This window comes from Lampris incognitus, chromosome 13, assembly GCF_029633865.1.
Source record: "Lampris incognitus isolate fLamInc1 chromosome 13, fLamInc1.hap2, whole genome shotgun sequence".
Taxonomy (NCBI): Eukaryota; Metazoa; Chordata; class Actinopteri; order Lampriformes; family Lampridae; genus Lampris; species Lampris incognitus.
In genome coordinates, this window is record NC_079223.1 from 10681265 (window position 1) to 10709259 (window position 27995).

General features: G+C 47.0%; 2 protein-coding genes and 1 non-coding gene across 4 annotated transcripts in view; all 3 read right to left on the reverse strand.

The window, feature by feature from the left end:
- Positions 1-10484: 10484 nt before the first annotated feature.
- Positions 10485-15401, reverse strand: tomm20a (translocase of outer mitochondrial membrane 20). Its single transcript, XM_056291619.1, has 5 exons — positions 15175-15401; positions 14908-14954; positions 14735-14816; positions 11264-11406; positions 10485-10972 (listed from the first exon to the last, which is right to left on the reverse strand). Exons 1-5 carry the CDS (start codon positions 15293-15295, stop codon positions 10928-10930), a joined length of 438 nt encoding a protein of 145 aa, XP_056147594.1. The 5' UTR covers positions 15296-15401; the 3' UTR covers positions 10485-10927.
- On the reverse strand, positions 11050-11184 carry LOC130123321 (small nucleolar RNA SNORA14). The gene has a single exon (XR_008811304.1). It is a non-coding gene; the product is annotated as a small nucleolar RNA SNORA14 (small nucleolar RNA).
- Positions 15402-15548: 147 nt separating the features above from the next.
- Positions 15549-27995, reverse strand: part of arid4b (AT-rich interaction domain 4B) — a 53143-nt gene continuing 40696 nt past the window's right edge. The window contains exons 15-24 of one of the 2 annotated variants that reach the window (XM_056291617.1): positions 27728-27929; positions 25450-25664; positions 23106-23288; positions 22034-22118; positions 21709-21919; positions 20337-21569; positions 20074-20184; positions 19217-19441; positions 18760-18906; positions 15549-18635 (exon numbers count right to left, since the gene is read on the reverse strand). In XM_056291617.1, the coding sequence (XP_056147592.1) occupies positions 18478-18635; positions 18760-18906; positions 19217-19441; positions 20074-20184; positions 20337-21569; positions 21709-21919; positions 22034-22118; positions 23106-23288; positions 25450-25664; positions 27728-27929 (2770 nt within the window). In that variant the 3' untranslated portion in view covers positions 15549-18477. Of the gene's footprint in view, positions 18636-18759; positions 18907-19216; positions 19442-20073; positions 20185-20336; positions 21570-21708; positions 21920-22033; positions 22119-23105; positions 23289-25449; positions 25665-27706; positions 27930-27995 lie in introns of both variants that reach the window. The other variant, XM_056291616.1, reaches the window with a different exon arrangement.

Consider the following 27995-nt stretch of genomic DNA (forward strand, 5'->3'; position numbering starts at 1 on the left):
GACTGTAGATTACCGACCTAAATGCATCCTAGAGCTCCACATGTGGTAGGAGGGGAAAGGGAGGTAGAGGAATGAGACCGTGTGTGTGTGTGAGATGGAGGGGGGGGGGGGTTCTTTGTTGTACAGACAAGACGAATTAGCATCAGCTGGAGCTTGAAAGAGGAAGGGAAAAAATGCAACATGACACACATAGCCTGTTCAAAACGCTGCTTTCTAGAGCGGGGCATTTATAGCTGCGGGGGGAAGACGAGCTTTGATGATATCCCGCTATTCCAGTTTCCATTGCGTGGCAACAGACCTGAACAGGGCCTCGAGGCACGGGAATGGGTGGGGGAGCTCCAATTTATAGGAAGGAAAGCTGAGGGGAGGAAGAAGAAAAAAAAAATGGAGGACCCGATGCATGTTATGGGGGAAATGTGGTTCTGAGTGAATGATGTCAGCCGGGGTAAATTGACATTTTAATGTCATCTCACAGGGAATTACATCATTACTTCTCGTTCCTGGGTCTAACACGATGCTGGGAAACCTCCTAATGGATGTCAACAAGCGGTCCCTCTGGAAGAATGGCGAAAGAGGCGAGGAAATGGATGGGGGGGGGTGGGGGTGTTTTTCTCAGATATAGATATATATACTTCATATCACAGCACGGAGGTTTCAGCCTGTGTCACTACTTGGCTAAAACCCCACAGTGTTTCCCCAATACAAGATTAACTCAATCTCCATTCTGAGCAGCGAGGGGCTTTATTTGTGTTGCTGTTTATTTGTGTGGCTGTCCTTATCTGCACAGAGAGAGGGGGGGGGGGGGAGAGGGAGCGCCGGAGAGAGAGAGAAAGGGAGAGCAAGAGAGGGAGAGAGAGAGAGAAGGGGAAAGCAAGAGAGGGAGCAGTCATCTGCGCACCCCAGCTTTACTATCTGCCCGTCCCTTGCGGATCATCCTAAATGACCTGACGTGTAATGACCTGGTAATGAAGTTGTTTGTTAATTATTCCATGCATTTATAATTACAGCAGCATGTTGTGCTGGCAGTAGGCAGGTTCCCGCAACGATTTTGCCTCTTTCAATTTGGGGATGGTGTTGGAGCTGCCACCGCCGCCACCCCGAGATCAAATGCTGCATCCAATAATTGATTCATTAATCATCTATAAGTCCATTAAACTCAACTCTTCTTCGGGGATGCAAATTATCTGGCCCTGAAACGGCGTGGAAAAGGGCTTATCTTTGTGGAGGCTCCCGCTTGCCGCTCCCTGTGAAATAATCTATGGAGAGGAAAAAAAAACCTCAATGTGGACGAGGCTATCAAAAAGCCTTTTATATGCAAATGGTATTTCTTACACCGGATTTGAAAATAACCATAACAAGTCTTGTCATGTTTTTGGCCGATATCATCGTCATCATCATCTTCATCACATCGTATCGTCTGGTTGGCAGCAGCTATAGATAGCTTCCAAGCAAAGCGCGGGGAGAGAGAGCGCTCAAAGTCCTGTGTGTAAAATGGGTCAGCGGGAGGTTTAGCCTTCCCTCCACCTTTCATTCACGGCCTCCAAGCCGACTGGGGACGCTTTGCTGCACGCTGAAAAAAAAGAGTGGAGGAACCGGCACCCGGTTAACACGAGCAGAATGTCCCCCTTAAAGGCTCGCCGTGCAAATACTAGAAGGGTTTGATACAGTGTGGATGGGGGGGACACGAGCACAAAGACACTAAATACCTGTAGCGAATTCAGGGGACCGCCGTAGCCGGGACGCGAACCCGGGTCTCCCGCACCACGGGCGACTACGTTAACCAGTCAACTAAGGGGTCTGACCTGTTAGCCAATGGGCTAGTGAGTCTACACATCCATAGTCGTTACACTACCCCCCCCCCTCCGGGAAGCGCATCCCCGCCCTTCAGCATATCAGCTCCCTCACGCCTCTGGGTACATGCGCTTCTGATGGCCCCACGGTCTCACCAGTCCACTTCTGACACCAAAGTAGCAAATTCAGGGGGCAGCCGGGAAGCAAACCCGATTCGCCCGCACCACGGACGACTGCGCTAACCAGTCGACTAAAGGGTCCGACCCATAGCCAAGGGCTAGCGGGTCTAGCGCAGTCACCCGTGGTCCCGGCTGCGGCGGTTCTCGGCTGCCCCCTGAATTCGCTACATACACAACGGACGCATCGATGGTTTATATACACGTTTGCCTCTGTTACTACACCAGATGAAGTGTGCAGAAAAATAGGCTCTTATAAGTGACGATGGATTCAACCGCATGGATCAGCTCAGCCCTGAAGAGGATTTTGTGGGAAAGTGAAGGCGAAGTTGGCGTTGCAATTGTTCGATGGCTTAAGGCCATCGAACAATTGCAATGCTGAGAGCTGACCAGTATTTCAAATGGATCGGGGCCAAAAAATCTCTCTCTCTCTCATATTACATATATATATACGTATATTTAGATATAATCCCAGAAGAAATTTCCCTGCGAGTCTATTCTAAAACAGCCTCGGTCGTGGCATGAGAGTCAGATCTCGCCTATGATGTGTCCACTTTCTGTGATAGTATTCGGAGCGTCATCCTCTTGAAGACTTTCATTTGTGAGCGAAAGCTCAGCTGCTGTTATTATCTCACTGACTATGAGCCTGTAATCTTCCTCCCCAGTTCATTGAGAAAAGCAGATTTGATGTCACAAAGCCTGGGCCCCAGATGACAAATAAGTCAGGCATTTGCTCTGATAAGTACCACTCACTCGATGGCCCGGCTTCTCCATAGCCTGGAAACCGGGGGACGTCTACTTTACCGAGTTTCCTCAAGTCCTGCACTTGAAGGCTTCTCACCCTGCGCAGAAAAACACATGAAGGTTACACATGAAATTTTCATCTGTTTGCAGGAGGAGGAAAGATACTGAAAGTTTGGAGAACAGCATGGAAGAGCCACCGGTGAAAAGGCCTCAGGTGGATTGACCAGTAATTTTAAACTCCTCTGATAATTTATGCACGGCCTTTCAGTTTTGCTGCACGCTGCAAACCTATTCAGAGCCGTCAACGCTGTGCATGTTGTCTAAATGTGGTTGACGTGCACGTCGCCACCATTTTATTAGGGGCATGTGCGCATGCACGCGCGCACACTTGCATGCTAGCACATCACAGACGCACCCAAATGTAATGTAATGTGGGGTTACATAAACAGCAGGAGCAAGAAAAACATGATTTACGCTAGGCCGTGCAGCTTGTCATACTGTATGAATAATAACATGAAAGTGGGGGAGTGATCAGCTACACCCCCCCCCCCTCCGTGTACTCACTTCAGCTTCAAATTTAGCCCTGTGCAGGGAATTGATGAGACATACTGCTCAAAGCCAAAGTCTTCAAAGAGCGCAGTTACACAAGATGCAAGGCGTCAAACGCACGTTGTAGTCCTGCGGTGAACGAGTGGGTTTTAGCTGCCAAGCTGCAGAGGGCGATATGGAAACATGAGTTCTGTGAAATTGGCGACGATGATAAAATAGTAACTTGCCCCAAGGTTACACTGCATGTGAAGGAGAGGGGCAGTTGTGTGTTTTTGTTTTCCTTTGGGGGGTGGGGTTGTTGCTGTGAGAGTTTGGGGTCGCTCTCTCATCTTGTCAAGGTTGACATCCCTTCATCCCAATAAAACATAGCAGCTGCGGGAGAGGGAGGATGAAATAAGCTGGAATGCTGAGGCAGGCCAGGAGGAGAACAACGCTGACAAACAGGGGGTCGTTTCATCAGAGGCAGCGCTGGGAGCAGAGGAGCACGGAGACCTCCCTGTGCCTCAGATATGCGGTGTCATCCCCGACAAATGCATCTGCAAACCGGCCGTGGCCAAGTTTGACTTTCTCGGCCACTGTTGGGTGTATGTGTGTTGTATAGTATAGTCTAGTATAGTATAGTATAGTCGAGTATACTATGCACAGTATAGTATAGTGCAGTGCGGTATAGTATAGCATAGCATAGCACAGTATAGTATAGTACAGTACAGCATAGTGCAGTATAGTATAGCATAGCATAGCACAGTATAGTATAGTACAGTACAGTATAGTGCAGTATAGCATAGCACAGTATAGTATAGTATAGTATGTCTTTATGCAGGCTCAATAATCCAGGTAAGAAAAGTCAACAGAAAGTTGAATCAGTTCATCTGGACACAATGTTTATTGAGAGAAACGTTTCATCACTCATCTAAGTGACCTCTTCAGTCTCACCTGACTGCAGGTGTCCCCACCCTTATAAACAACACAGTAGCATAACGACCCAAACCAACGATTGGTTTCATATGCGAATTGCTGTGACCATCAACTAGAGTTACAATGGCCATGTGTACTCTTCACAGAGGATATGGGAATGTTTGCAATCACAAGAGATGGCGATAGATGTACTCTTACCCCCCCCCCCCCCCTCGGTTCAGGGATGGTTGCTCCCTCTTCACATAGATGGCCTTTTTGACTCCCCGTTCAAACCAGCGTTCCTCCCTACCCAGGATGATGTGCACAAACATACCAACATTTTCCAAACATCGCATCTCAGTTGCTTTCAAACCCCAAAACATGCTGCGCCAGAAGTTGGTCCACCCGAAGGATTGGGTCCCTCAGCACAAACAGAGCAATATAATGTACGCTGTTAAGTATCAGGAGGATTGCCATGACTTGTACATCGGGGAAACTAAACAGACGCTGGCCAAGAGGATGACACAACACAGGGAGCTGACATGTCAGGCCAGGACTCCACAGTCTACACCCATCTACAGGCCAGTGGCCACTCTTTCAATGATGAGGATGTGCACATCCTGATAGGGAGGAACGCTGGTTTGAAGGGGGAGTCAAAGAGGCCATCTATGTGGAGAGGGAATGACCATCCCTGAACTGGGGGGGGGGGGCTAAGAATACATCTGTCTCCATCTTACAATGCTGCGATTGCAACTATTCCCCAATCCTCTGTGAGTAGTACACATGGCCACTGAAACCGGTCGTTGGTTTGGGTCGTTATGCCACTGTATTGTTTATAAGGGTGGGGATACCTGCAGTCAGGTGAGACTGAAGAGGTCACTTAGATGAGTGATGAAACATTTCTCTCGATAAACGTTGTGTCCAGACGAACTGATTCAACTTTCTGTGATAGTATAGTATGGTATGGTATAGTGCAGTGTAGTATGTATGGTATAGTATAGTATGGCATGGTATACTATAGTATTGTAAAAGAATAGTACAGTATAGTATAGCATAATATGGTACAGTATAGTAAAGTATGGTATAGTATAATATACTGTGGTATGGATAGTATACTATAGTATAGTGTAGCATAGTATCGTATGGTATAGCTTAATATAATATAGTATGGTATGGATAGTATAGTGTAGCATAGTATAGTACAGTATCATATGGTATAGCATAATATAATATAGTACGGTGTAGTATAGTATAGTACAGTATCATATGGTATAGCATAATATGGTATGGTATAATGTAGTACGGTATAGTATAGTCTAGTATAGCATAGTATACTATAGTATAGTGTAGCATAGTATAGTACAGTATCGTATGGTATAGCATAATATAATATAGTACGGTATGGTATGGATAGTATAGTGTAGCATAGTACAGTATCGTATGGTATAGCATAATATAATATAGTACGGTGTAGTATAGTATAGTACACTATCGTATGGTATAGCATAATATGGTATGGTATAATGTAGTACGGTATAGCATAGTATAGTATAGTCTAGTCTAGTATAGCAAGTCATCCCTAATAACTGCAATCAGCATTAAACCGAATAACTCTTCAAATCCACTGCTTCTCTTCGTTGACAGATCACGTATGACCTGTGGTGCCACCGGCCCAAACCCATCCAAAAACCCTCATTCAGTGAGAGCCCCCATTAGCAGCCAACCAGGCATTGTGTCACACACACACACACACACACACATCTCCTTCCTCTCCAGCCACATGGCCGCCCAATCCCGCCGCCTTGCCCTGAGCTCAGTCAAGCCCCGGCTCCCCTCTCTCCCTGCTCCAAATACATTATTTACTCTCTCCTCCCCTCCCCTTTCAGTTAAAGCTTAAAAGAATCAGGGCAGAGCGAAATAACACCACTGTATACTACCCCCCCCCCCCACACACACACACACAATACACACACTGACCTCCTCTCCACTTGCTTTTTTTTTTTTCGCCTCTCATTCTGCGGGCTGGAAATACAGTGCAGGGTTGGGCCGCAACAATGGGAAACTCTGTGAGGCCCCGGCCCTCCCATTAATCCCCTCTGACATGCCTCCCGAGGGCCGGGATTTGCTGCAAGTCAATGCAGGAGACCCGCAGTATGCAAAACAAACCCGTCTGTCTCACGATTTCAAAGCCACTGCACCTCACTGCCCGTGAGACAGGAAGGCCGATCCGAGAGAGAGAGAGACCGAGAGAGAGAGAGCAACTGTACACAAAGTCTGTTTAGTTAACCCGTCTTTACCCTCCTCCTCTTCTGTGCATGCCTCACTTCCCTCTTTGTGTTTCCTCGGCTGCGATGGCACCGGTAAAGCAGATGCCAGATGACAGGATGGGATCCAAAGCTCCGTTTCACTTTTTTTTTTTCTTTTTGTTGTTGTTGCTTTGTCGTTGTTTTTCCCCTCCTCTCCGTCTCCCTGCAGGACACATTTAGCTCCGCTCCCAGGAGAGCTTGTGTTAACAGACTGAAATATGAAAAGCCGCCGCGTGCTAGCATGTCGACAGGACTTTGCATCCCAGGCCTGAGGACTTCATCTTCTGGAGGGGAGGCCATGATATGAGATCTGGTGATGTGTGAGATAGGTGCCCCCCCCCCCCCGGAAGATAGTGATGGTGGTGGTGGGGGGTAAAGTGGACGGGGGTTGGCGGTCCGCACACAAGGGCTGCTGTGTGTGTGTGTGTGTGCATGGATGTAAACAACCATCCTGAATAGGCAGGCTGGGACAACACACACACACAGAGGAGCAGGAAGGGGCAGATGTGCGAGAGGACAGCAAAATAAGTGTAATTACCGCGGGGGGAGAGGCGAGGAGGGCAGGAGCGGTGGAGAAATGCAGCAACAACAAAAAAAAAAAGGGGGGGGGAAAGGAAAAAGAGTTGACAGTAAGGCATTACCCTACAGAGGAAGCCATATCCACCAGGATTTGTAGCCTGCTTTAAATTCACGTGATTGGCTCCGCTGTTCCCTGCACCGCCGCCACCACCACCACCACCGCTCCTCCCCCTCTCTTTTTTTTCCACCCATCCACAGACCCTTTGAGATGGAAAAATGGGTCATCTGTGTGGACGTTAATACTCTGAGCACGCACAGGGCTGCTTTATTTTTAGGATGTGCCTTGGAAATGTTCCCCCCACCACACCACACCACCACCCACCCACCCTATCGGTGAATGACACAATGACACAGGACTGAGAGAGGGAGATGGAGATAGAGAGAGGGATGCTGGGTAATTAATATACCGTGTTGCTGCCTGTGCTGGAGAGCCGCAGTAGCTGTTATTGCTGTTGGCACTGCCTCCGCCATGTGTCATATTTCTCTGAGCCTACCCTCTCCATGACTAGGTACAGTAGTCAGCAGAGTGGCTCCGTCTCCCTGGCACCATACCTGTGACATCAGTAGCAGGACACACACACACATACACACATACACCGGGTACAGTGGGACAAACAAGTTTCAGAACAGAGGAGCAAGGAGGCGGGGAGGCCTAACAGCCGGCTTGCCCGGGTTGTTTTGTACGAGCCGAACAGCAGCGGCCACCGGACCGGGAGGCTTTCTGTTTTAACGCCCAGCGGATTCAAGAGATGGAAACGGGGGCGCCGGGGGGACTGTCGCTCTCTAGAGCTCGAGGCTCCTCCGCTGCATCTGAATAATTTATCCCGCCGTGTACTAACACGCTCGTAGCCAACACGGCCGTACACCTCAGCGGGCCCGATAGTCGTTCTGCACGACGCTCGGTGCACAACACGCGGCCCTGACATCGCAACACACAGGCCGCGGTGTGTGTTTGAGAAATGTTTGACTGCAAACTTGACCGGACTCTCGGTAATGAGTTGCAGAGCTCCTGTGATTATGATATTCCCCATACATCATTTGAGCCATGATGGGAAACGGCATCCCATCTAAACAAATTACGCCGGCAATCAGACGGCGAGGCCGGGGAGCCCGCCGCTCAGCCCGGTTCGTGCGTTTCCGCCGCTAACCCTGGTAACTCGGCATCGGGGCCACTGATAGGTTCTTTCCACCACCTGTAATGAAGGCACAGCGACGTTTATTGGATTCGGGGATGTTGTCCGTTATCACTGCCACATTAAAAAAAAAAAAAAAAAAAAAAAGGAAAAAGGTTTAAAATGAATCACCTCCCTGAAGCACATGGCTTCCGTCCTGCAGGGATAGCCATTGTTATTGCTGTCAACCGGAGCTCCTCGGGCCCTTCAGCGGTCCCTCGAGTGGAGCTTCATGGCAAGTCTGCACATGCTCCCTGGAACAACAGCGCCCCCTACCGAACAAGAGCACATTTCATTAGTACAGCACGCCACTGCAGTGTGTTGAGCCAACAGCATGACGCACAGACAGCACTGCCACTCCAGCCTTCATGTATGATGTAGTGCACACTGTTCTGCTCCTAAAGATTAGATATGTATTAGTCGACACTCACGATATACTGAAGACCCTTGCTTCTCGTTGGGAAACAACAGGGCGGGCCTCATTTTAGGTGCACTCCTGCGAGGAAAACAAACACAAACTCTGTTGCACGCGATTGTTGTTTTACCTTGAACGAGGCCCTGTTGAAGACCGTCGCCTCGGCGATGGCAGAGTGACTGACGGAGGTGGTGGGTGGAGGGTTTGTGGTGCAGCCAGACGTTGTAAACTTCAATCTCTGCAGAGCAATCCACTGGGGCCGGGGGGGGGGGGGGGGGAGGCATGTGGCTCGCAGGCTGCATGTGAGGCTGTAAGAGCGGCAGCGGGGTGTTTACTCCCAGGCCAAACCCCGCCGGCCAGTGGGACTCCGTGTAGGGATCTGGCCCCGGCAACTGGACCCGCAACACACCACGGCTCCGGTCCGAACTCCCCAAACAGTCTGTTATTTGTCTCGTCCGTCCTCCCCAAAGGACAAGACCAACAACGACTCAGTTCTTCTGGACGCAGTCCGCCAGACATCTCTGCAGGCCCTCGGCGGGCCTCTCTCCTCTCCAGCCGGTGGCAAGGAGTCATGACGGCTGAATAAAAAAAGGCTTTGGAGCGAGTACATGAGTTCATGGAAAACGCAACACTGACTACCATTTATAGGTTTCACTGGACTTTTCTGGGCCGCTGTTCAAGTTTCATTTTTCGTTCCTACTGGAGAAAAACTATTTTCCCCGCTCTTGTTTCCTGGCAACCTCGAGGGCCGGATTGCCTCGGCCAAAGCCCTTAGAAAAACAGCTGCAGATGTGGATAAAAATAATAAGACCCCTATTTGTCCATCAAGACACGCTTTCAACCAGAACTACTACCCTTCCACTACACGCACCGCTCCACTTTGTCTCCTTCACACATGCAGTAAAACCCTTGTGGCCCTCTGGCTGTGGGCCGACAGACTCGAACCAGCTTATGTTGCAGCGGGCTCGTTTCAAAACAAGAGGAGCCGAGACTCTCGGCACCCGTCTTTGCACAGCGCTGCCGCTTTCACGGCCGCTTGCAAGTATTTACATTCTTTCGGTGGTTGATTCACTCACGTTACACAGGCCGGGGCTACAAAAGGGACTTTGCGACTCCCCAAGTCTCGAAAACCCAGATTGAAGACCTGCAGCAGAACGTGAAGCGTCTCAGCGTGGTGTGCGTCGAGTGCAAAGGCTGCTTCAATAAACTCTGTGAGAGAAGGAACGGGTCCATTTATCTAATTCGTACAGATAAGTCATTAAGCAAAAAGGCTCATTAGCTACATCAAAAAAGGAAAAGTTTTCACATTAAAAACTTTGAAGGCTTCCTATTTTTGCTGTGCATTGCTACTGCCATCTACTGGCAATGTAAACTAAGGAGACTGGTTTTACAGTTAAATTTACAATCCCAGATGTGCAACATCCATTATCCGAACCGCTTATCCTGCTCTCAGGGTCGCGGGGGGGATGCTGGAGCTTATCCCAGTAGTCATTGGGCGGCAGGCGGGGAGACACCCCGGACAGGCCGCCAGGCCATCACACACATTCACACCTAGGGACAATTTAGTACAGCCGAGTCGCCTGACCTGCATGTCTTTGGACTGTGGGAGGAAACCCATGCAGACACAGGGAGAACATGCAAACTCCACACAGAGGACGACCCCCCAAGGTTGGGCTACCCCAGGGCTCGAACCCAGGACCTTCTTGCTGCGAGACAACCGCACTAACCACTGCGCAGATGTGCAGTATTGGGACTACGAAAATAACACTTCACTGACATCTCAAACCATTGTCACATCAAAAACCAGCCCCTCTTAATGCCCCTGCCCGTCTTAATTCAAAACAAAGATAAGACCAGCATGGTTATTAAAAAAGCATTTAATGCAAGTTATGCTACAGCATTTCGTGTCTATAAATTACATCTGGGACATTCTCTTTCATTTTTTATTCGTCATACAGCATACTATAGAGTTTACATGGACAGTGACCATACAAGGTTAACTTGGGGGAATTAGTGGAGGGAAGATGGAGGGATAATAAAAACGTATGAGTTATTGGGGGCAGAGTGACAGATATGGAATGTTTTATGCTTTGCGGAGGTGCAAGAAAGTAATAGACATTCTGGACCAGCTGTACAGTGGCAAAGGGACTGATGTCATCTAACATCCAATGCAGGATTCATACATTCACAGTCAGCTTTTCACCTGACACGTATACATGCCCAGACACACGAGACCATGGCCGTTGTGACGTCCCTTTACGCGACATATCAGGCTCGGTTACGCCATTCACATACACTCCCTTATTCCACGTCATCTTCTGTCAAGGACTGAGCACTCACAATTTTCTGCGAAGGAAATAAAGAAGCAATCAGACAAAGCATCAAGAAACACCTGATGACTACTTACGATGTGCATTTACCACGCCTGTCTGAGAGCTGAAATAACCGAGGGCAACTGACACAAGGCCCCCAGCTTTGGATGACTCTAAGCTTGATCTTGCATCCTTCATTTTCCCAGAGGCCAAGCATAGAAACTAGGGGGTTTACTGAGGATGCTCGGCCAGAAAGCCATTAACGTGTAACAGGATCAAAGTTAACAGGGAAGCAAAAGAGTAGTCAGAGGGAAGGCATCCTCACCTGGCTGACAGTGGGCAGCTTGGTCAGCAGCATCTGGAAAACTGGCGGCGGCAGCGTCTGCTGGAGTACCTGAAGCAGCTGCTGTGGCTGGCCACACACCGCTATAGCATTGGTCAGATGATCCACTCCCTTCTCATAGTCTCCTGGGTTTTGCAGGAAACAGACAGGAGAACCCGCGTATCACGGTCACTGAGCTAGCTTGTGTCAGGGGCGTAGTTCACCCGCTACAACCGATGCAGTACAACCAGCAAGTATAACAGGGTGCTCTTGTGTTTTGGAAAGATGAAAGTATGCAGACAGTGGGAAAAGTTGTATCTATACAACGATGAGTTGGTAATTACAAGATCCCACATGTATCGTTAGGTAAACATGCATAATTTAAAGAGAAACAAAATAAAAGTAATCCATTAGTTTTTGACCTGCCCTCGCTCTTATTATAATTATTATTGGTTAACTCTGTATTTGGGACTGTGTTTACAAGTGTCTGAGCTAACAAATCCAGCAAAGCTTGTCAGTATAACGCTGCTTTCAAGACAACTCAGAACTCCAATTAGAAATGTCCAACTTCCGATGTCACGTGTTCACAGGCAAAAGAAAAAGAAAGCTAAATACACTGATGCCCATGGAAAAACTTGAATATTGACATATTATTCATGCTAGATATTTCCTTATAGTAAAATTACTTTCTTGATAAATCTAGCTACATAAATGAACATGTATGCAGTTTTTTCCCCCCATTTTTCTTGCTGTGATGCCACCAGCTGGATAATTCAGAGCTCTGAAAAGATGCCCGAGTTCGACCAGAGTTCTGTTCATTTTCTTCCCAAGTCGGATGTCAGACTTTTTCTTCTTTTTTTTTTAACAAACGCTGTTTCTGAATTGTCTTGATGGGCAAAGCAATTCTTTTCAACGTACTGAATCATTAGCATCAGTTCATTAAAAAGATTTGTTCAAAAGATTCGAATCGTTCAGTGCTTGACCGAAGCTCCAGCTGTGTAGTTCCACTCACTGAACTGAAACGGCTGAACGTTCAGTTCAGTTCGCTAACTAGTGAACGAAGAAGGGTTGTTCGTGAAGGATAAGCCAGTGAGCTCAGAATTTAGTTAGATAAAGGCCGTTTGCAAACTGAAAGCTGATTCAACAAAGTCCGACAGCACATATATTTTCGTGACACCCAATTATTAAATAAAATAGTTGGTACTACCTCCTACTTCAAGACATGAGAGAGAGGGAGGGGGCAGGCTTGAGCGATTCAGCGACTTTCTGTCACTCGGGGCTCACATTCACTTTGTTTGTTTGGTGAATGAATCACTGAACATGCTCAGCCACGTGTTTTTTGTAAACTACGAAAGGGGGTGAGATTTTACATTTGCTCACAACTGACTGAGAAGTGAACGGCCCGTTTCACAAAGTGATTCAGTTCAGTCAAGTTCGTTCACCCAAAAGAATCGTTTGCAAATGACACAACACTAATCTTGAATGAAGCATAGTCTTCTCCTCTGGCTGCTCCCGTTAGGGGTCACCACAGCGGATCATCTGTTTCCATCTCTTCCTGTCCTCTGCTTCTTCCTCTGTTACATCAACCACCTGCATGTCCTCCCTCACCACATCCATAAACCTCCTCTTTGGCCTTCCTCTTCTCCTCTTCCCTGGCAGCTCCATATTCAGCATCCTTCTCCCAATATACCCAGCATCAATCCTCCACACATGTCCAAACCATCTCAATCTTGCCTCTCTTGCTTTGTCTCCAAATCCTCCAACCTGAGCTGTCCCTCTAATATGTTCCTAATTCTGTCCTTCTTCATCACTCCCAACGAAAATCTTACATTCTTCAACTCTGCCACCTCCAGCTCCACCTCCTGTCTTTTCATCAGTACCACCATCTACAAACCATACAACATAGCTAGTCTCACTACCATCTTGTAAATCTTCCCTTTCACTCTTGCTGGTAACCCTTCTGTTGCAAATCACTCCTGACACTCTTCTCCACCCAGCCTGGACTCTCTTCTTTACCGCACTTCTGCACTCCCCATTACTTTGAACAGTTGTCTCCAAGTATTTAAGCTCATCCACCTTTGCCACATCTACTCCTTGCATCCTGGATCGCTTCCTTGCTGTGATGGAGAAGCTTGTGTGTACCAATGATCCCAAGAGCTATGCCGTCCAGAGCTTGACTCCTGGTAGGGTCAACCAAGGCAGATAGGTCAAGGGAGAGGTTCCAGATGAAGCACAATCCAGCAAAAACCTCAATGGCGGAACTGACGGATGATGTTTCCCGGTCAAAACAGCAGTGAAGGCGGATGAAGGCTGCAACAGAGGGTGGTCCCCAATCATCTTGGTTCTCCATGCCATTGGACTCTGGCCACCCCCTGCCAAGGATCGTGTGGTGGCTGCAGGTGCATCAGCCACTTCACGTAAAAGCTGTCACGCGCAGGCGTCCTCCTATTATGTGGCTCCAGGATCGACCTCTACACCCACCTGAGGACCCACAGAGGGACCCAGAGGGAGGACAGTCATACTTGACCCCCAGTGACCACCGATGATGACGACGCTGTCCTCCCTCTCGTTCACACATATGTATTCTATCTTGAACCTACTGACTTCAATGCCTCTTCTCTCCAGTGCATACCTCAACCTGCACCCTACTCTCACAACAGATCACTTTGTCATCCGCGAACATCACAGTCCAGAGACTCCTGCCTGATCTCGGCCATCAACCTGTCCATCACCACTGTAAACAAGAATGGGCTCAGAGCCGATCTTTGATGTAATCCCAGCTCTACCTTGAACCAATCCGTCATTCCTACCCCACACCTCACCACAGTCACACTGCCCTCATACATATCCTGCACCACTCTTACATATGTCTCTGCCGCTCCCGACTTCCTCATACAATATCACACCTGGCCATGTCATATGCATTCTCTAAGTCTACAAAGACACAATGCAATTCCTTCTGACCTTCTCTATACTTCTCCATCAACATTCTCAAATAAAACATCGCATCTGCAGTGCTCTTCCTTGGCCTAAAACCATACTGCTGCTCACTAATCATCACCTCTCCTCTAAACCTAGCTTCCACCACGCTTTCCCATAACAGCAAGCTGTGGCTGATCAACTTTATACCTCTGTAGTTACTACAGCTCTGCATATCACCCTTATTCTTGAAAATCAGTACCAGTACCAGTCAGTACCGTTTGTCTGTGTCTGTTTTGCACTGATTGGTGAAGCCACAGCCCTCATTTCATTTTTAACATGTGCCTGCACATTGTTTTTAATGATAATAAAATTGAATTGAACACTTCTTCTCCACTCTACTGCCATCTCTCCTAAACACCTCCACGCAGCGTCTTGCACGCAGCATGGGTGACAAGACAAATGGAGAAATCCACGGTTCAAACTCTAACCACACATCACAATTCTGACGCAGACACGTCAGGGCTAACGACATCAATCTTTTGCGTTTCTCACCTTGAGAAAGGAGCTCCTCTCCTAGTTGGATTTCCTCCAGGAAGAATTTCTGCACAGCTTCCGCATCCTTTAAATCTGGCAGCTTTAATGATAAGGAAATTGAAGTCAGAAAAAAAACCCCGACTTATTTCAGTAGTTAATTGTCTGGTATTCTTTTATATAAGGTACCCTACCCTTGTCAGCCCAGGGGTCTCTTTGGATGCGTTCTGCTTCCTCCTGCCTGCATCAAAACATTCATTTAGACTTGGGACAGTAAATTAGTTTAACGCTAGCTACGATAACGGCATGGCAACGGGCATGTGGCTAGCTCATAGTTAGCAGTTAGCTAGCACACGCGCTTGCATTTATCCGTCTCTCTCTGCACACCGTTTTAGCACAGTCGCTAGCTTCCCACGTTAGCTTGCTAACCCCCCCCCCCCCGTTTAGTTCCTTCCACTTACGTTCGCGTAGCTTCTTCTTGAAGTCTGGATCGCTCCGTCGTTTGTTGTCGAAATAAACACAATATCCGAGGAAGATGGCGCCGCACACCCCGGCGACAATCGTGCTCGTTTTACCCCCCATCGTGTCGTTTATTGCCGCTCGCTGATCAGCCCAGCGCGCCGCTAACTGGCTAGGCTAGCCAGCGAGGCTGCTGTAGCAGGAAGCCGACTGCGCAGGTCGCGCAGCGCCCGACACGAAGAAGACCGTCGTCACGTGGCACCGCCCGGAACGATTGGGAGGGCGCGCGCAGCCAAGGACATGAATTGACGCAGACGAACAAGAAATCGGAGCCTCGCGCTCCTGCGGCTAAATGCGGGGCGGCGGACACACGGTGTACTTCACAAACTATGGCATTTATTTCAAACAGAGGCTTCTGTTTTGCTTACATTTGTACAATAAATTACACAATGGCCGTCGTTAGACGACCCTAATAAATACTAAAAAGCTTTTTTCAAAGGAACCCCATCTCGTTCTCTCATACTGTGATTCAAACCGTCCCCCCCCCCATTCCGGGCCCGTCTCCGCCTCAGCCGAGGGGCCCGGATGGCGAACTCCACGACTCACTTCCGGTACAAGCACAAGTTAACACAGAGGACACTCCATACGAACTAAACAAAACCAAAACAAACTTTTAAAGGGGGTGAGGGGGACACAAAGTTCTTTAAAGCGACAGAGAAAACCCCAAACAAAACAAAATAAAGGAGAACCGCCCCAACAAGGGGACGAGAGTGAGGGGCAAAGGGAGGGGGGGGCAGTCATGCTCAGTATTTACACTGAAACTACAGTTAAACCCATAAAACTGTCTGTACAGAAAAGTACACGTTATTAACAGTGCAAGATATTAAATAGCTCGACTCCAAACACTTCTCAATATACAAATGTATAACAAAAAGCATACAGTTACATACAAGTGCCAAACAAAACATAACCTCGGGTTATCGTACAGTAGGGAGTCTATACAGAGGAAACACTGGAGATGTCTCTGGAAATGTATACACATACGTCACTGTTATAAATGCACATTTACAATATCTTTATCGTTATTCTGGTCATAGTATACGGAACAGAACCTAACATATTTTTTTTTTTGGTAGGGAGGAGTAGAAGAAGTCTGCTTAAAACGGATGGTGAGAAAACCGGCACGTCATTACCGATTAAATGTGAAAGGGGAGGGGGGCTTTAACTTAAAATCAAAACAATTGACTTTTTGATCTGCCGACTATTGCAGTTTTGGGGGTGGTGATTTCAGTTCGTTTGTTCGGGGGTACACACAATAGTGTAAATACCTCTCGTGGCTGCATGTAAATATAAGCTAATCCGACTGTAGAATTGTACAGTCAAACTCTTACAAGTGCACTCAATCTTAACGATTTGAGCGGATGATTAAATAAGTATTCAGAATAAAACACTTGTTGAGAAAAGAGCAAAGGCATTTCAAAAGACTGAAAAACTGAGGAAATGTAACCATTACACCTGCCACCGTTCATTGCACATTTTATACTGCCAAACAAAGGTTGTGCCCAAGCGGGGTGAGTATTCAGTAGTAGATTATGGGTGACCCAGTATAGGAGCTCTGCTTCATCTTTCACAATCATGTCAAATATTACCATATTCTGATAGAGACCGTCATTATCTGTCAGGCACAGCCCTTGACTGCCTGCTTATTCATACAGTATTCTTCAGCCTTTTGGAAGAGTCACAATATGCTCAGTTGACCCTTTGATTTGAGAGTAGGACCAGGTAAAGTGCTGTCCTTTCTCAAAGTGCCCCGTAGAAAAGAACAGAAAGGCACTACAGTATCATTCCAGATTCATCCACTGTGGCTGTCAGCGGATATATAATGATCTAAATCCCAATCCTTCACCACCTACTCACTTGATGCAAACATGTACAGGACGTCGTTCCTGTACGTGGGTGGAGAATAGTCAACCGTGTGTGGTTTATACACCGTATGAAGGCCTTTAAGAGTTGAGGACAGACGGAGAAACATGTGACAAAGTTACATTTTGTTAGGGCTGGGCAATAGATCGATATTTTATCGATATCGTGATATAAGACTAGATATTGTCTAGGGTTTTGGATATCGTGATATGACATAAGAGTTGTCTTTTCCTGGATTTAAAGGCTGCATTACAGTAAAAAGATGCAACCCAGCCACTGAGGATGCACGAGCCAGTGCATTCTTAGTGCCGGTCCCAAGCCCGGATAAATGGGGAGGGTTGCGTCAGGGACGGCATCCGGTGTAAAATCTTTGCCAAATCAAATATGCGGATCATAAATCAGATTTCCATACCGGATCAGTCAAAGCATTCAATTCAATTTACTGTCATTAAAAACAATGTGCAGGCACATGTTAAAAATGAAATGAGGGTTACCATGAAAGCATGGGTTACCAATGACCACCACCAGTACGGTTGGTCAGCAGGGTGCCGGTGGAAACTATGCTACTGTTGAGCAAAGGAGAAGGAGAGGGGGAAGGCATGTCCAGAGGCAGTGGGAGAGCAGGAGTGTGGAGGTGAGAGTCGGAACTTTGAATGTTGGCACTATGACTGATAAAAAGATGCAATTTTCTGAATTTATTACACTGTTCTAGCTATTCTATATCTCTACCTGTTTGGACGTCATATCCACATTACTAACGAGTGTTTATCAAACATGTCATTGTGAAAATATTTTGTGAGAGCACCAATAGTCATCTCAACAATACCGTCAAAATATCGATATCGAGGTATTCGGTCGAAAAAATATCGTGATATTTGATTTTGTCCATATCGCCCAGCCCTACATTTAATGCCACCGTTCCTCTGAATCCCTATCAACAAAATGGCACTGGCTGTGCCATATTGGCATATAAAGGACAAAACGCAGAGGGGTCTTCACAGGAGATCATTCCCAAGCCAAGACAATACAACTTTATCAAATGGAAAGAATTATTGCTTGCAAAAAACAATTCTTATAAACGTTTATCAATTAAAGAGCGCAAAAGACAATTGTGTACTTTTTTTTTTTTTTGACAAATTCTTCCCCTTACACAATCTTCACAAAAGTGCACTTAAGTGCCATTAGCTTGCCAAAGAAACAGTTGTCAATAGAAAATAGTGCTTGTTTTGTTGTTTCTCAGTTTGTCTCTAGTGTGGTTTTTTGTGCCCCAGGAGTTACAACGTGGAAGTTGACTTGTCTGTCCCATTGGCCGAGAGCGGGGTAGGTGGTGCCATGGTGCTGGTTAAGTGCTTAGTGCGGTGGCTGCTTGCTGGTACTCCCTGTCACCTGCACTCCACTGATACCCCCGAGTTCTGAGAAGATGAGGATGAGGATGAAACTGGTGGGTCCGCCAAGGTCAGCATGACCGCCGCAGTCAACGAGCTGGAGGACGGTGAGGAGGAGGAGGAGGAGGAGGAAGAGGAGGAAGCAGCCACTGTGCCTGTGTAGACAGAACAGAGGCGGTTGATAAGGACTGTTTACACTCAGAGCAACCTCTCAACTGTGGAGGGAAACTAACACTGCCATCTTAAAAAAAACAAGATCACAAGAATTCGTCGACTCACTTTCCCGCTCTTTCTTCTTCATGCGTTTCCTTCGTCGGTCGATGGAGGCTACCTCAGATTTGAGCGAGAGGTAGTGGTTCCTGATGTCTTGAAGCTTCTCCTGAAGGAATGAGATCCTCTCCAGACTACTCATCTTCTCCAAGTCCGCTAAGTGGAAAAAAACAACACTTTTAGAGACAGTTCTTCTTCTGCTCTGTAATGTGCTCTCTTTGATGGTAAAAAGAGCTTTTCTAAATGATTAACGTGTTTAATATCATTGTACAGCACAATCAAAACCAAAGTGAGTACTCGTTAAAACAGACAAAGAAGACTTTAAAATGGCTACAGAGCAAAACAGAAATTAGTTCAAACACGTTTTGAATCTTGATAAAGAGAAGAGACTAATTTGGACTGGCCCAGTTTTCTTTCGTTTCCAGTCTAGCCCAATATATTAATTAGTTATCAGTCTGATACTTACACATCTGGAAACTCCACTTATAGACGCGTGGCGTTCTCCCATGGTGTTCACGGTGATGGGCATGGTCAGGGTCACCCTGCTTGTGGTATTTATGGCTCGAAGGCGGAGTTCGCCCAGGGCACTTGGGCAAAATGGCAGCCTTTACGTCTGGTGTGTTGTTCTTAGATGCCGGTGATTTGGCAGCGCCTTCGACAACAGACTGATCCTCACTGTCACTGCTGTTGGCTAGAAGAGAGAGGCAATCTGCATCTTAATATAGCGTCAAGCAAGCTGGTTAAAGGGTTATTTAATAATGGCTTACAAAATGGACCCGAGTCACTGAAACCATTCATCATAAAAACACAATTTTAATGAATGCTGCATAGACTCCAACTTAGCTGTACTCTTAACTCTACTGCTGAATCTGTTGTTTCAAGAACAGGGAAGGGGAAGAAATGGCAGAGGCTTTCACCCCTCACATCTAGATAGAAGAAGGTTCACAATACTCTGTTGACAACCAAGTGCCGGTGTTTAAATTTCAAACTTTTAAACTGAAATTTCCAACACTGAAATTCAAATATAATACACAAACATTTACTAGTTTTCTTGATTCATACTATATATGTATATGTTACTATATTCTATAGGTTTTTGTCTTCTTTTTTTTTTTTACCAAGACTTGTATGATTGATGACAGTTGATTAAAGATTAACACATAGTAACTTTAAATTCATAAATCAACACTGACTCTGCATGTTCTTGGCGAGAATGACAGAAAATCGTAAGGTTGACAGCGATATTGGAAGTATTCATTGGCATGCAAGTCAACATGGGAAGTGACTTTCCTGCTAGCAGTATATCTGGACAGCTCCTCTTACCTGTTTTCCTGTTCTTTTTGGGAGGCACACCTAGGCTCTTACGGTTAGGCTTGTGTTTCTTTGAGGTGCCACCTGTCTGTGATTCTTTTTGCCGCTTCTGACTCGCAGATGCTACAAAGCAATTGCATGAAGAGAGAAGGAAAAGACAGATTGTGATATATGCTGACAGCTTTATACAATTATTTCTCCCTCAAGTACCTACATTGTATGACAACAAAAACTTACTTTTGTGACATGAAAAGCATTTGGTAAAGCATACTTACCATCAGTCAAACCTTTGGATTTCTGTTCGCTCTCCTGTTGGCTGCTGCTGCTCAGCTCTAAACTGCAGTTGCTATTGCAGGAGAGGCTACCGTCGAAGGCCTTGGAGGGGGACGCAGCCTCCTCATCCTGGGGCAGGTCTTGCAGCTCCCCACCTAGACTTTCCACCTCCACTGTACTGCTGTCGGTCTCGCTACGGCCTCCTGCGGCCTCCTCTTGCGTGGGTGCTGGTGGAAGGGCAGCTGGGACAGTTTCTGAAGGCAAGATGGGCGCCATGGACGGTGGAGGGGAGGGAGGTGGTGCTTGGACAGAGTCTTCCATAGTACTGCCTCCCAATGAAGGGGACTCAGGTGTGGTTGGTGGAGTATTGAGGACAGAGTTACTGCCACTGCTGGGAAACTCTTGAAGTTTCTCATTGTCCATCTGTTCCTCCGAGGCTTCGTCCTCCTGCCCTGCATCTTGTTCTGCTCTGGGCTCCTCTAGACCTGAGGGCACAGCAGGGGGAGGTGAGTTCGCAGCTTCTGTATCCGAGTCAGAAAACAACTCCTTCAGAGTTTTCTTGGGCCACTGGGCCTGGATGCTAGACCACACATCCTTTTGGCCCTTGGTCCGAATGGCAGGCCTCTCCTCTCCACTGCCAGCCATTTTGACCCTCTTGTCAGGGATTTCCCAGAATCCAGCGGGTCGGCCAGTTTTAGTTTTTTCCTTCATGCCATTATACTTCTTAGAGGGGGAACCTTTTGTTTTTGGCCGGCTTCGCTCACTTTCCCCGGTCTGGGACTCAGCACGCGGTGCCCCTTCATCTTCTGAGCTGCTGCTGGATGAAGCCCCCCTGTCTTCCCCGGCACCTCTCTCCTCGTGCTTTCTGGGGGAACCTCCTGGTAACCAGTCTGCACTTCTGGTATTCCTGGTCTTGGCTTTGGACGGGCCTTTGGGGGTCCTCTCTGCCGAACTTTCCGATTTCCTTTTCCTGGTGCTTGCCTCTCCTTCCAACTCTGTTTGGCTTCGGCGCTTCCCTACCTCTGGTACCTCTGGACTGGCCGGATCTGGGCTCTTGCCCAAGGATGAAGAAGATTTGGATACTTCAGGAGGGGCCCTGCTCTCCCAACTATCTGATGCTTGTGAGGGATCTGGGATACCCTTCCTGAGGCCACTGCAGCAACCCGGTCTATTGTCTTCATTATGCTCTCCTTCTTCATCCTCATGCTCACTCTCATCTGTGGAAATCTCAGAGGCTAAGGGGGATGAGAAAAGAAAACGATGAGCTTCACATGTAGTACAACAGAACGATAAAACAACAAACACTTCAGAGTTAAACATGTCCTAATCTGCTTTAAGTGTGCATGGGGACTACAGGCTCACGAGTGTTGCTACCTTGCAGGCCATTGAGGATAGAAGTAATTTCTATAGACTTGACTGGAGACTGCTGAGTCCCTTTGTCCTCACCGTCGTCCATCTTAGAAAAGACATCCTGACCAGGTCCGGACTTGGATGAGCGTGGGACACGGTTGTTGTTGGGGGATGGTCCGAAGTCTTCTCGTTCATTGAGCCTCTCCAGTCGGTCTCGCTCCCTTTCTGCTTTGTTCTGTTGGTGTTTAATATGATCAGTGATTCATTAGCCGGTAAAAATTTAAAAATTGAGCTGAACAAAACAAAAACCCTAAACAGAAACCTCTTGACCCTCCCAAACTCTGCATACCTTTATTTTTTTGCGATGTTTGATTTTTGGTACATTCTTATTGGCTGGCCGAACAATCTTGTCTGCCTTGATCCATTCATCATATCTAATGAAAAATACAGAGAAAAGAACTCATATCATCAACCACGTCTCAGGAATTGAATATGCAATCTTCTCAAAGACACACACACACACACACACACACTCAAAACCCTCCATATAGAGACTGCTGACGCCTGACCCCAAACTTGTTGCTGTGATAAAAGAAGCTTCAACAGCGATCCAGTGATATTGTGTGGAAAGAGAGAAACCTTAACGATGAGGAAAGAAACATGAAAACCAACAACTACAAAAAAAACACACTCACTGAAGTTCCAACAGTACCACGGTGCTACTTGGGTTGAATGAAGAAATGAAATTGTCACATCACATACAACAGACACAATGCAAAGAAAACCCCCTCTTATAGAGTGCTAGAGGACCACATAACAACGAGATGGTAAGATACGTTAACTGGTCTCACTAGAAAGCAGGGAAGTTAACCTCCGTGTCATGGTACCCTAACACTCTACTTAACACTGCGTTAACCCTGACCCACTGGGGAGGGGGGGAGAGGGTTGAGAGGTAGAGGTGAGTGTAGCAGCAGTTTAGTTGGCCTTTCCAAGTTACCAAGCATTACAATAATTTGTTGTTGCAGCATTTTAATTCAATTTTTGGTGAAAATGAATAAGCTAAAACCATTGCCAGGAATAAATTGGCTAAAATATTAGCCCGTCTGTAGACTCAAGTGAGACAGACAGCAGGGGGACAGACAGACAGGGGACTCAGTCAGAACTGAGCGAGGAAAGCTGAGGAATGTCACATATTGACCCAATTCTTTTTTGGCCACTAGATGGCTCATTGTGATCCATCAGAAGGACCGGATTAGATGAAGTAAAATTGTGAAGAAAGGGGGGTATCAGTTATAGCTGTCAGGATACCCACTTAGTGGTAATCCATTGAGCTGAATCAACGGTAAAAGAAGTCTTTGTTTGTTTGTTTTTAAGAGGGTGAATATAGACAGTAGGTGATTCTCCCCCAGGTCCTGTCTTACCTGACGTTCCAGCCACAGTAGTGCACCAGGTAGAGCACCTCTCCCCCCTCCACGTCTGCCTCTTTCACAGTGGCCTCGTACGTCTTCAGATTTCGGCCTCGCCCATACCTCACCTGCACCTTCATCCCCGGGGGGTAACACTCAAACTCCTCCCCTTCCTCCCCATCCTGACTGCTGTCATCCCTGCAAGAAAGACAGTTCAGCACTTCCTGGCCCTAGACTGCCCCATGGAGACCATAGTCAAAAGCCCCCAACCCAACCTACCCTCCTCACTGCCTGGTTCTAGCAAGCCCATTTTCTGTCATTCCAAACTATCCTCTTCTGTCCAAACCCATGACATAAACAGGTCCATTAACCCAAATGTATTAAACAGTTCCTCCCTTAACACTTCATCTTAGACAAATGAATCATAAGGCTACCATCTATACTTCCATCCTCCCAAAATTACTACTTTACTGCACTGTATAACCTCTTCTACACAGCTTTCTGACTGACAGTGGGCCTCTCAAAGGGACAAAACATGGACAGTTTAGGTATAAACACAAGTTTGTTACTTAGATGACAAAATCAGATTCAGTCATCTTAATGGGGGAAACTCAACACACAACACCCATTAGGTCGTCAATCTCTCTCTCTCTCTCAGCCACGAGGGGGCACTATGGAGGGAGCTGTGTGTGAGTGAAAGCCAAAGCTTTAAGGTATGGGCTGTGGTGGAGCGGCTATAAGGATTGTATGGGGGGGGGGGGTCCGGAGGGTGGGCAATTAAAGCAAAGCACAGGTTGGCGGACAGCACAGTAAGTCAAAGCAAGACTTCAGCGTGATAGAGGAATCACAGGAATCCAATTCTGTTGCTGCCACAAAGCTCAGCTACAATACACTGCTCCACAAAAGCCCTTTCACAACAGCTGCTTCAGGCACTCAACCTTTGGCAATATTCCATCCAACACGGCACAAGCCACACTAAAGACGCTGCACTTATTTCAAGATGAGTTTGATACAAGAAGCTGCTCGGGGTACAGCAAACCAGGAACAGTAAAAGTTGGGAAAATACTGAAGTTTAGGAACATCGGCTACGCACAACCACACACACACACACACACACACACACACATATATATAAAAGCTGCAGTAAGTCTGTGGACTCAGCTGTGTTATTGACTGCAGTGAAACTAGTCAGGACCAAGTGTCCTTGGTCCATCAAATCCGCAAAAAGAACTTAGTTGCCTTCAAACTACAAAAGGAATCTGAAGTTATTGAACTGGCTCACAGCTGGCAACGGCTTACTTCCAAACAAATAGTACACAGGCTTGATGTCAAGTGGACAGAAAACACTAATCCAGGCCTTGAACAAAAAAAAAAAAAAACCCAAAAAACAGAAAGGGTGGGGAAAAAAATCATTTAAATGTGACCAAATCATTCGCCTTAGCAGAGAAACCATTTCTTTTTTGCACCATGAGAGAAGGGTTATTCTTTTTTTCCTTACTGCCCCTCTAAGAGGACAATGGCTTTCCAATCCTACCTTCCTTCAGGCTAAAATACATCAGAGACGACGCTGACATACACTACTAACATGGAACATGGATTACAGCTGGACAAGGAAAGCTGCGACATGAGAAAAGACAGAGAGCCAAGCGCGGAGAGCTTTAGTAGAGATCTGTACAGCAGGCGAAAAGGGAGGCGCACAGCCGGGATCCGCTGTGGGCTCGTGTGCCGAGCGGTGACTGGCTGTCTGAGCCCGGCCAGGTTCAAAGAATCCTAGCCAGGATGAGGTGAGGGCAGAGCAAATGACAAGAGAGAAGAAAAAAAAAAAACCACACACAGCACCACATGCCGGTGGACTGGCAGACTTCAGAGGCTTCGATGCTCTGCGCTGTCTCTGCTGGCTGGCACTAACTAAGCCGTGAGGAAGAACAGTGGCACAGAGAGCGGCGGGGAAGAGCATTGTTAGAGGAGACGCGAGGCAAGCTCAGGCTGGGAAGCTTCCTTGATGCTACTTCTGGAGTGGTTAGAGAGCAGGCCGGGTTGCGGGGTGGGGTGGGGTTCAACCTCTGAAGTATGGACCGTTACTCCTCAGCAGCCAGCATATGCCTATGATCCAATTATGTCCGCAAATGAAAATAACAAGCGTAACCTTATAAGAACGTGTCTTTTTAACCGCACAATACTTCTGCGTCTGAGCAGAAGTTCCTTTGGAACTTTTGAATAAAGTATTGACGTTGTGTTAAGGGACCTATTAGGGCTGAGGAGAGGTCACAGAGCTAGCGAGTGTGTGCATGCGCATGCGTGTGTAGTATATTACCACCACCCTACCCTGGCGGAGGAACCATCACTGAAGACCACCTACCCAGAGTTGTTCTTGCGCTCCTGTTCTTGCTCCTCCTCAAGCTCCTGCTTGATGTTCTCGGCTCCGAGGCACGTCATGGATGTCCCTTCGTCTGCATCTCCCTTGAGGGAATCTTCGTCTTCGTCATCCTCATCATCGTCGTTTCCGCCATTGTTCTGCTCGACCGTTGAGGAGTCGGTCTCCATTTTGCTCCTGCTCGTTTCGGTTTTCTCCTCCTGTGGGAGAGAGGGACCCGTATGGTACATGACATCAGTTACTCCGAGTGGCTTGGACAAAACTAAACGTCTTTAAAACTAAAGGACGTTATTCAGAGAAATGTTTCACATATGCAGTGCTTTCAGAACGCAGCCACTCCTCCTGGGGCTTTCAAAGTCTTGATCCGGTTGTAAGTCCTGATTGTAATGCTTAAACATTTTTTTCTTCCCTCATTAGCATAATAAATTCAACAAATTTATGGGGCTGTAAGTTTTTGTTTTTTAAAAATGGAAGACTTACAAAAGTATCAACCTCTCCTCCCCAGAATCAATACTTAAGCCTCTGGCAGCAACTACAGCTTTGAGATTTCTCAGGTGTGTCTGAATAAACGTCACTGAATTTCGAATTGTTTCCTCATTCGTTCAAACAAATTTGTCCCAACTCTGCCAAATTAGACACAGAATATACATGTGATACCACATCTTCACTAGGATTTAAGTCTGAGCAATGGCTGGACCATTCAATATATATATATTTTTTTATTCAATATATATATATATATATATATTTTTTTTTTTTTTGGATTTCCCCCCCTTTTTCTCACCAATTGTATCCGGCTAATTACCCCACTCTCCCGAGCCGTCCCAGTCACTGTTCCACCCCCTCTGCCGATCCAGGCAGGGCTGCAGACTACCATGTCTCCTCCGATACATGTAGAGTCGCCAGCCGCTTCTTTTCACCTGACAGTGAGGAGTTTCGCCAGGGGAACGTAGCACGTGGGAGGATCACGCTATTCCCCCCAGTGCCCCCCCCCCAAACAGGCGCCCCCAACCGATCAGAGGAGGCGCTAGTGCAGCGACCAGGACACATACCCACATCCGGCTTCCCACCCGCAGACACGGCCAATTTTGTCTGTAGGGATGCCCGACCAAGCCGGAGGTAATGCAGGGATTCTAACCAGTGATCGCCATGTTGGTAGGCAACGAAATAGACCACTACGCCACCCGGACGCCCAGCCATTCAATAATATTGAATAATTTCTTTACGCCATTCCCTCATGCCTTCTGGCGTGTGCTCTGGGTCCAGTTGGAACATTAATATTCCCCCTAAATGTATATCTTTTACTGCCTAAAATGGATTAATATGATTCCACTCATCTTGCCCTTGATGGCAACAAGCCTCCCAGTCCCTCCTAGAAGCATCCCCATAGCATGACACTGCCTCCACCATGTTTGGTGCTAGGGATGGTGTAGGTTGTGGGTCTGGTTTGGGGCAAACATAGCCCTTGGCTTTCAGGTCTAAAAGCTCAACTTCAGACTAATCGGACCACAAAATCTTTTTCCAGAAGGTCATACAATTTGTCACATGGCTTTTCACAAACTCCAGACATGAACCCTTTTTTTCCTTTCACAGAAGCATGTGTGAAGCACTCGAGAGATTATTGATCGCCAGATAGTTTCTCCAATTTCAGCCAATGAGCTCTGCAACCCGTGAGTTTTAAATGGTCTCTTGATCGCTTCTGACAATTGCCCCTTTTGTCCAGTTGCTCGGTTTGGTAGGATGGCCTGGTCTGGGCAGTGTCCGGGTTCTTTTTGTTACAATGTGCTTTACGCCTCCTGAGAATGTTAAAAGCTTTGCCAATCTTTTTATGACATCGCTACATTTCTGCCCCTGGACAATGTCACCCTGAAGTTCGACAGGCTGTTCCTTGGTCTTCATAACAGCAGGACTGGTGTATTGTTTCAGCACAGAAACCTCACAAAGTCAGCGATATTTATCATGCAATAATGTGACAGGGATTTTGAAATCAACATAGGTGGACCATCCATCCATCCATTATCCAAACTGCTATCCTGCTGTCAGGGCCGCGGGAATGCTGGAGCCTATCCCGTAGGTGGACCGTTTTAACATATTTAGTGTGATCAAGACAAGCAAATACACCTGACCTATTTAAGTTGTTAATACAAAGGGGGTGGATATTCACAAATTAAGTAATTTTCAGGTTTTTAATCATAATTCTGAAGACATCTATATACTTTATTTTGACATAATAGAAAATTACTTCTATGGGAGTAGAAAGCACCTTGCAGATTACAGGCTGCACACTGCTGGGCTCCCCTTCAAGGTGGACTTTCCGCTCTTCGCCACAACCCGAGAGTACCGGGACGATGCTGCCGGCCCCCCCTTCAGGCTTCGGCTCCCCCTTGGGGCCCTGCTTCAGTGGGAGGTCCATGCGGAAGGTGATGGCAGTGGAGGTGCAGTACTCCTCAAACCCGTACAAGTACCTACATGAGATCAGATCCATTACTGATCAAGAGACCTGATATATCCACTTTATTACGCCTCTCGAA

Coding starts and splice junctions, on each gene's coding strand:
- tomm20a (XM_056291619.1), bottom strand. CDS start 15,295: ATGGGGGGTAAAACGAGCACGATTGTCGCCGGGGTGTGCGGCGCCATC. Junction 14,817..14,907: donor AGACCCCTGGGCTGACAAGG/GTAGGGTACCTT, acceptor TTATCATTAAAG/CTGCCAGATTTAAAGGATGC. Junction 11,407..14,734: donor AGAGGAGCTCCTTTCTCAAG/GTGAGAAACGCA, acceptor TGCAAAACCCAG/GAGACTATGAGAAGGGAGTG.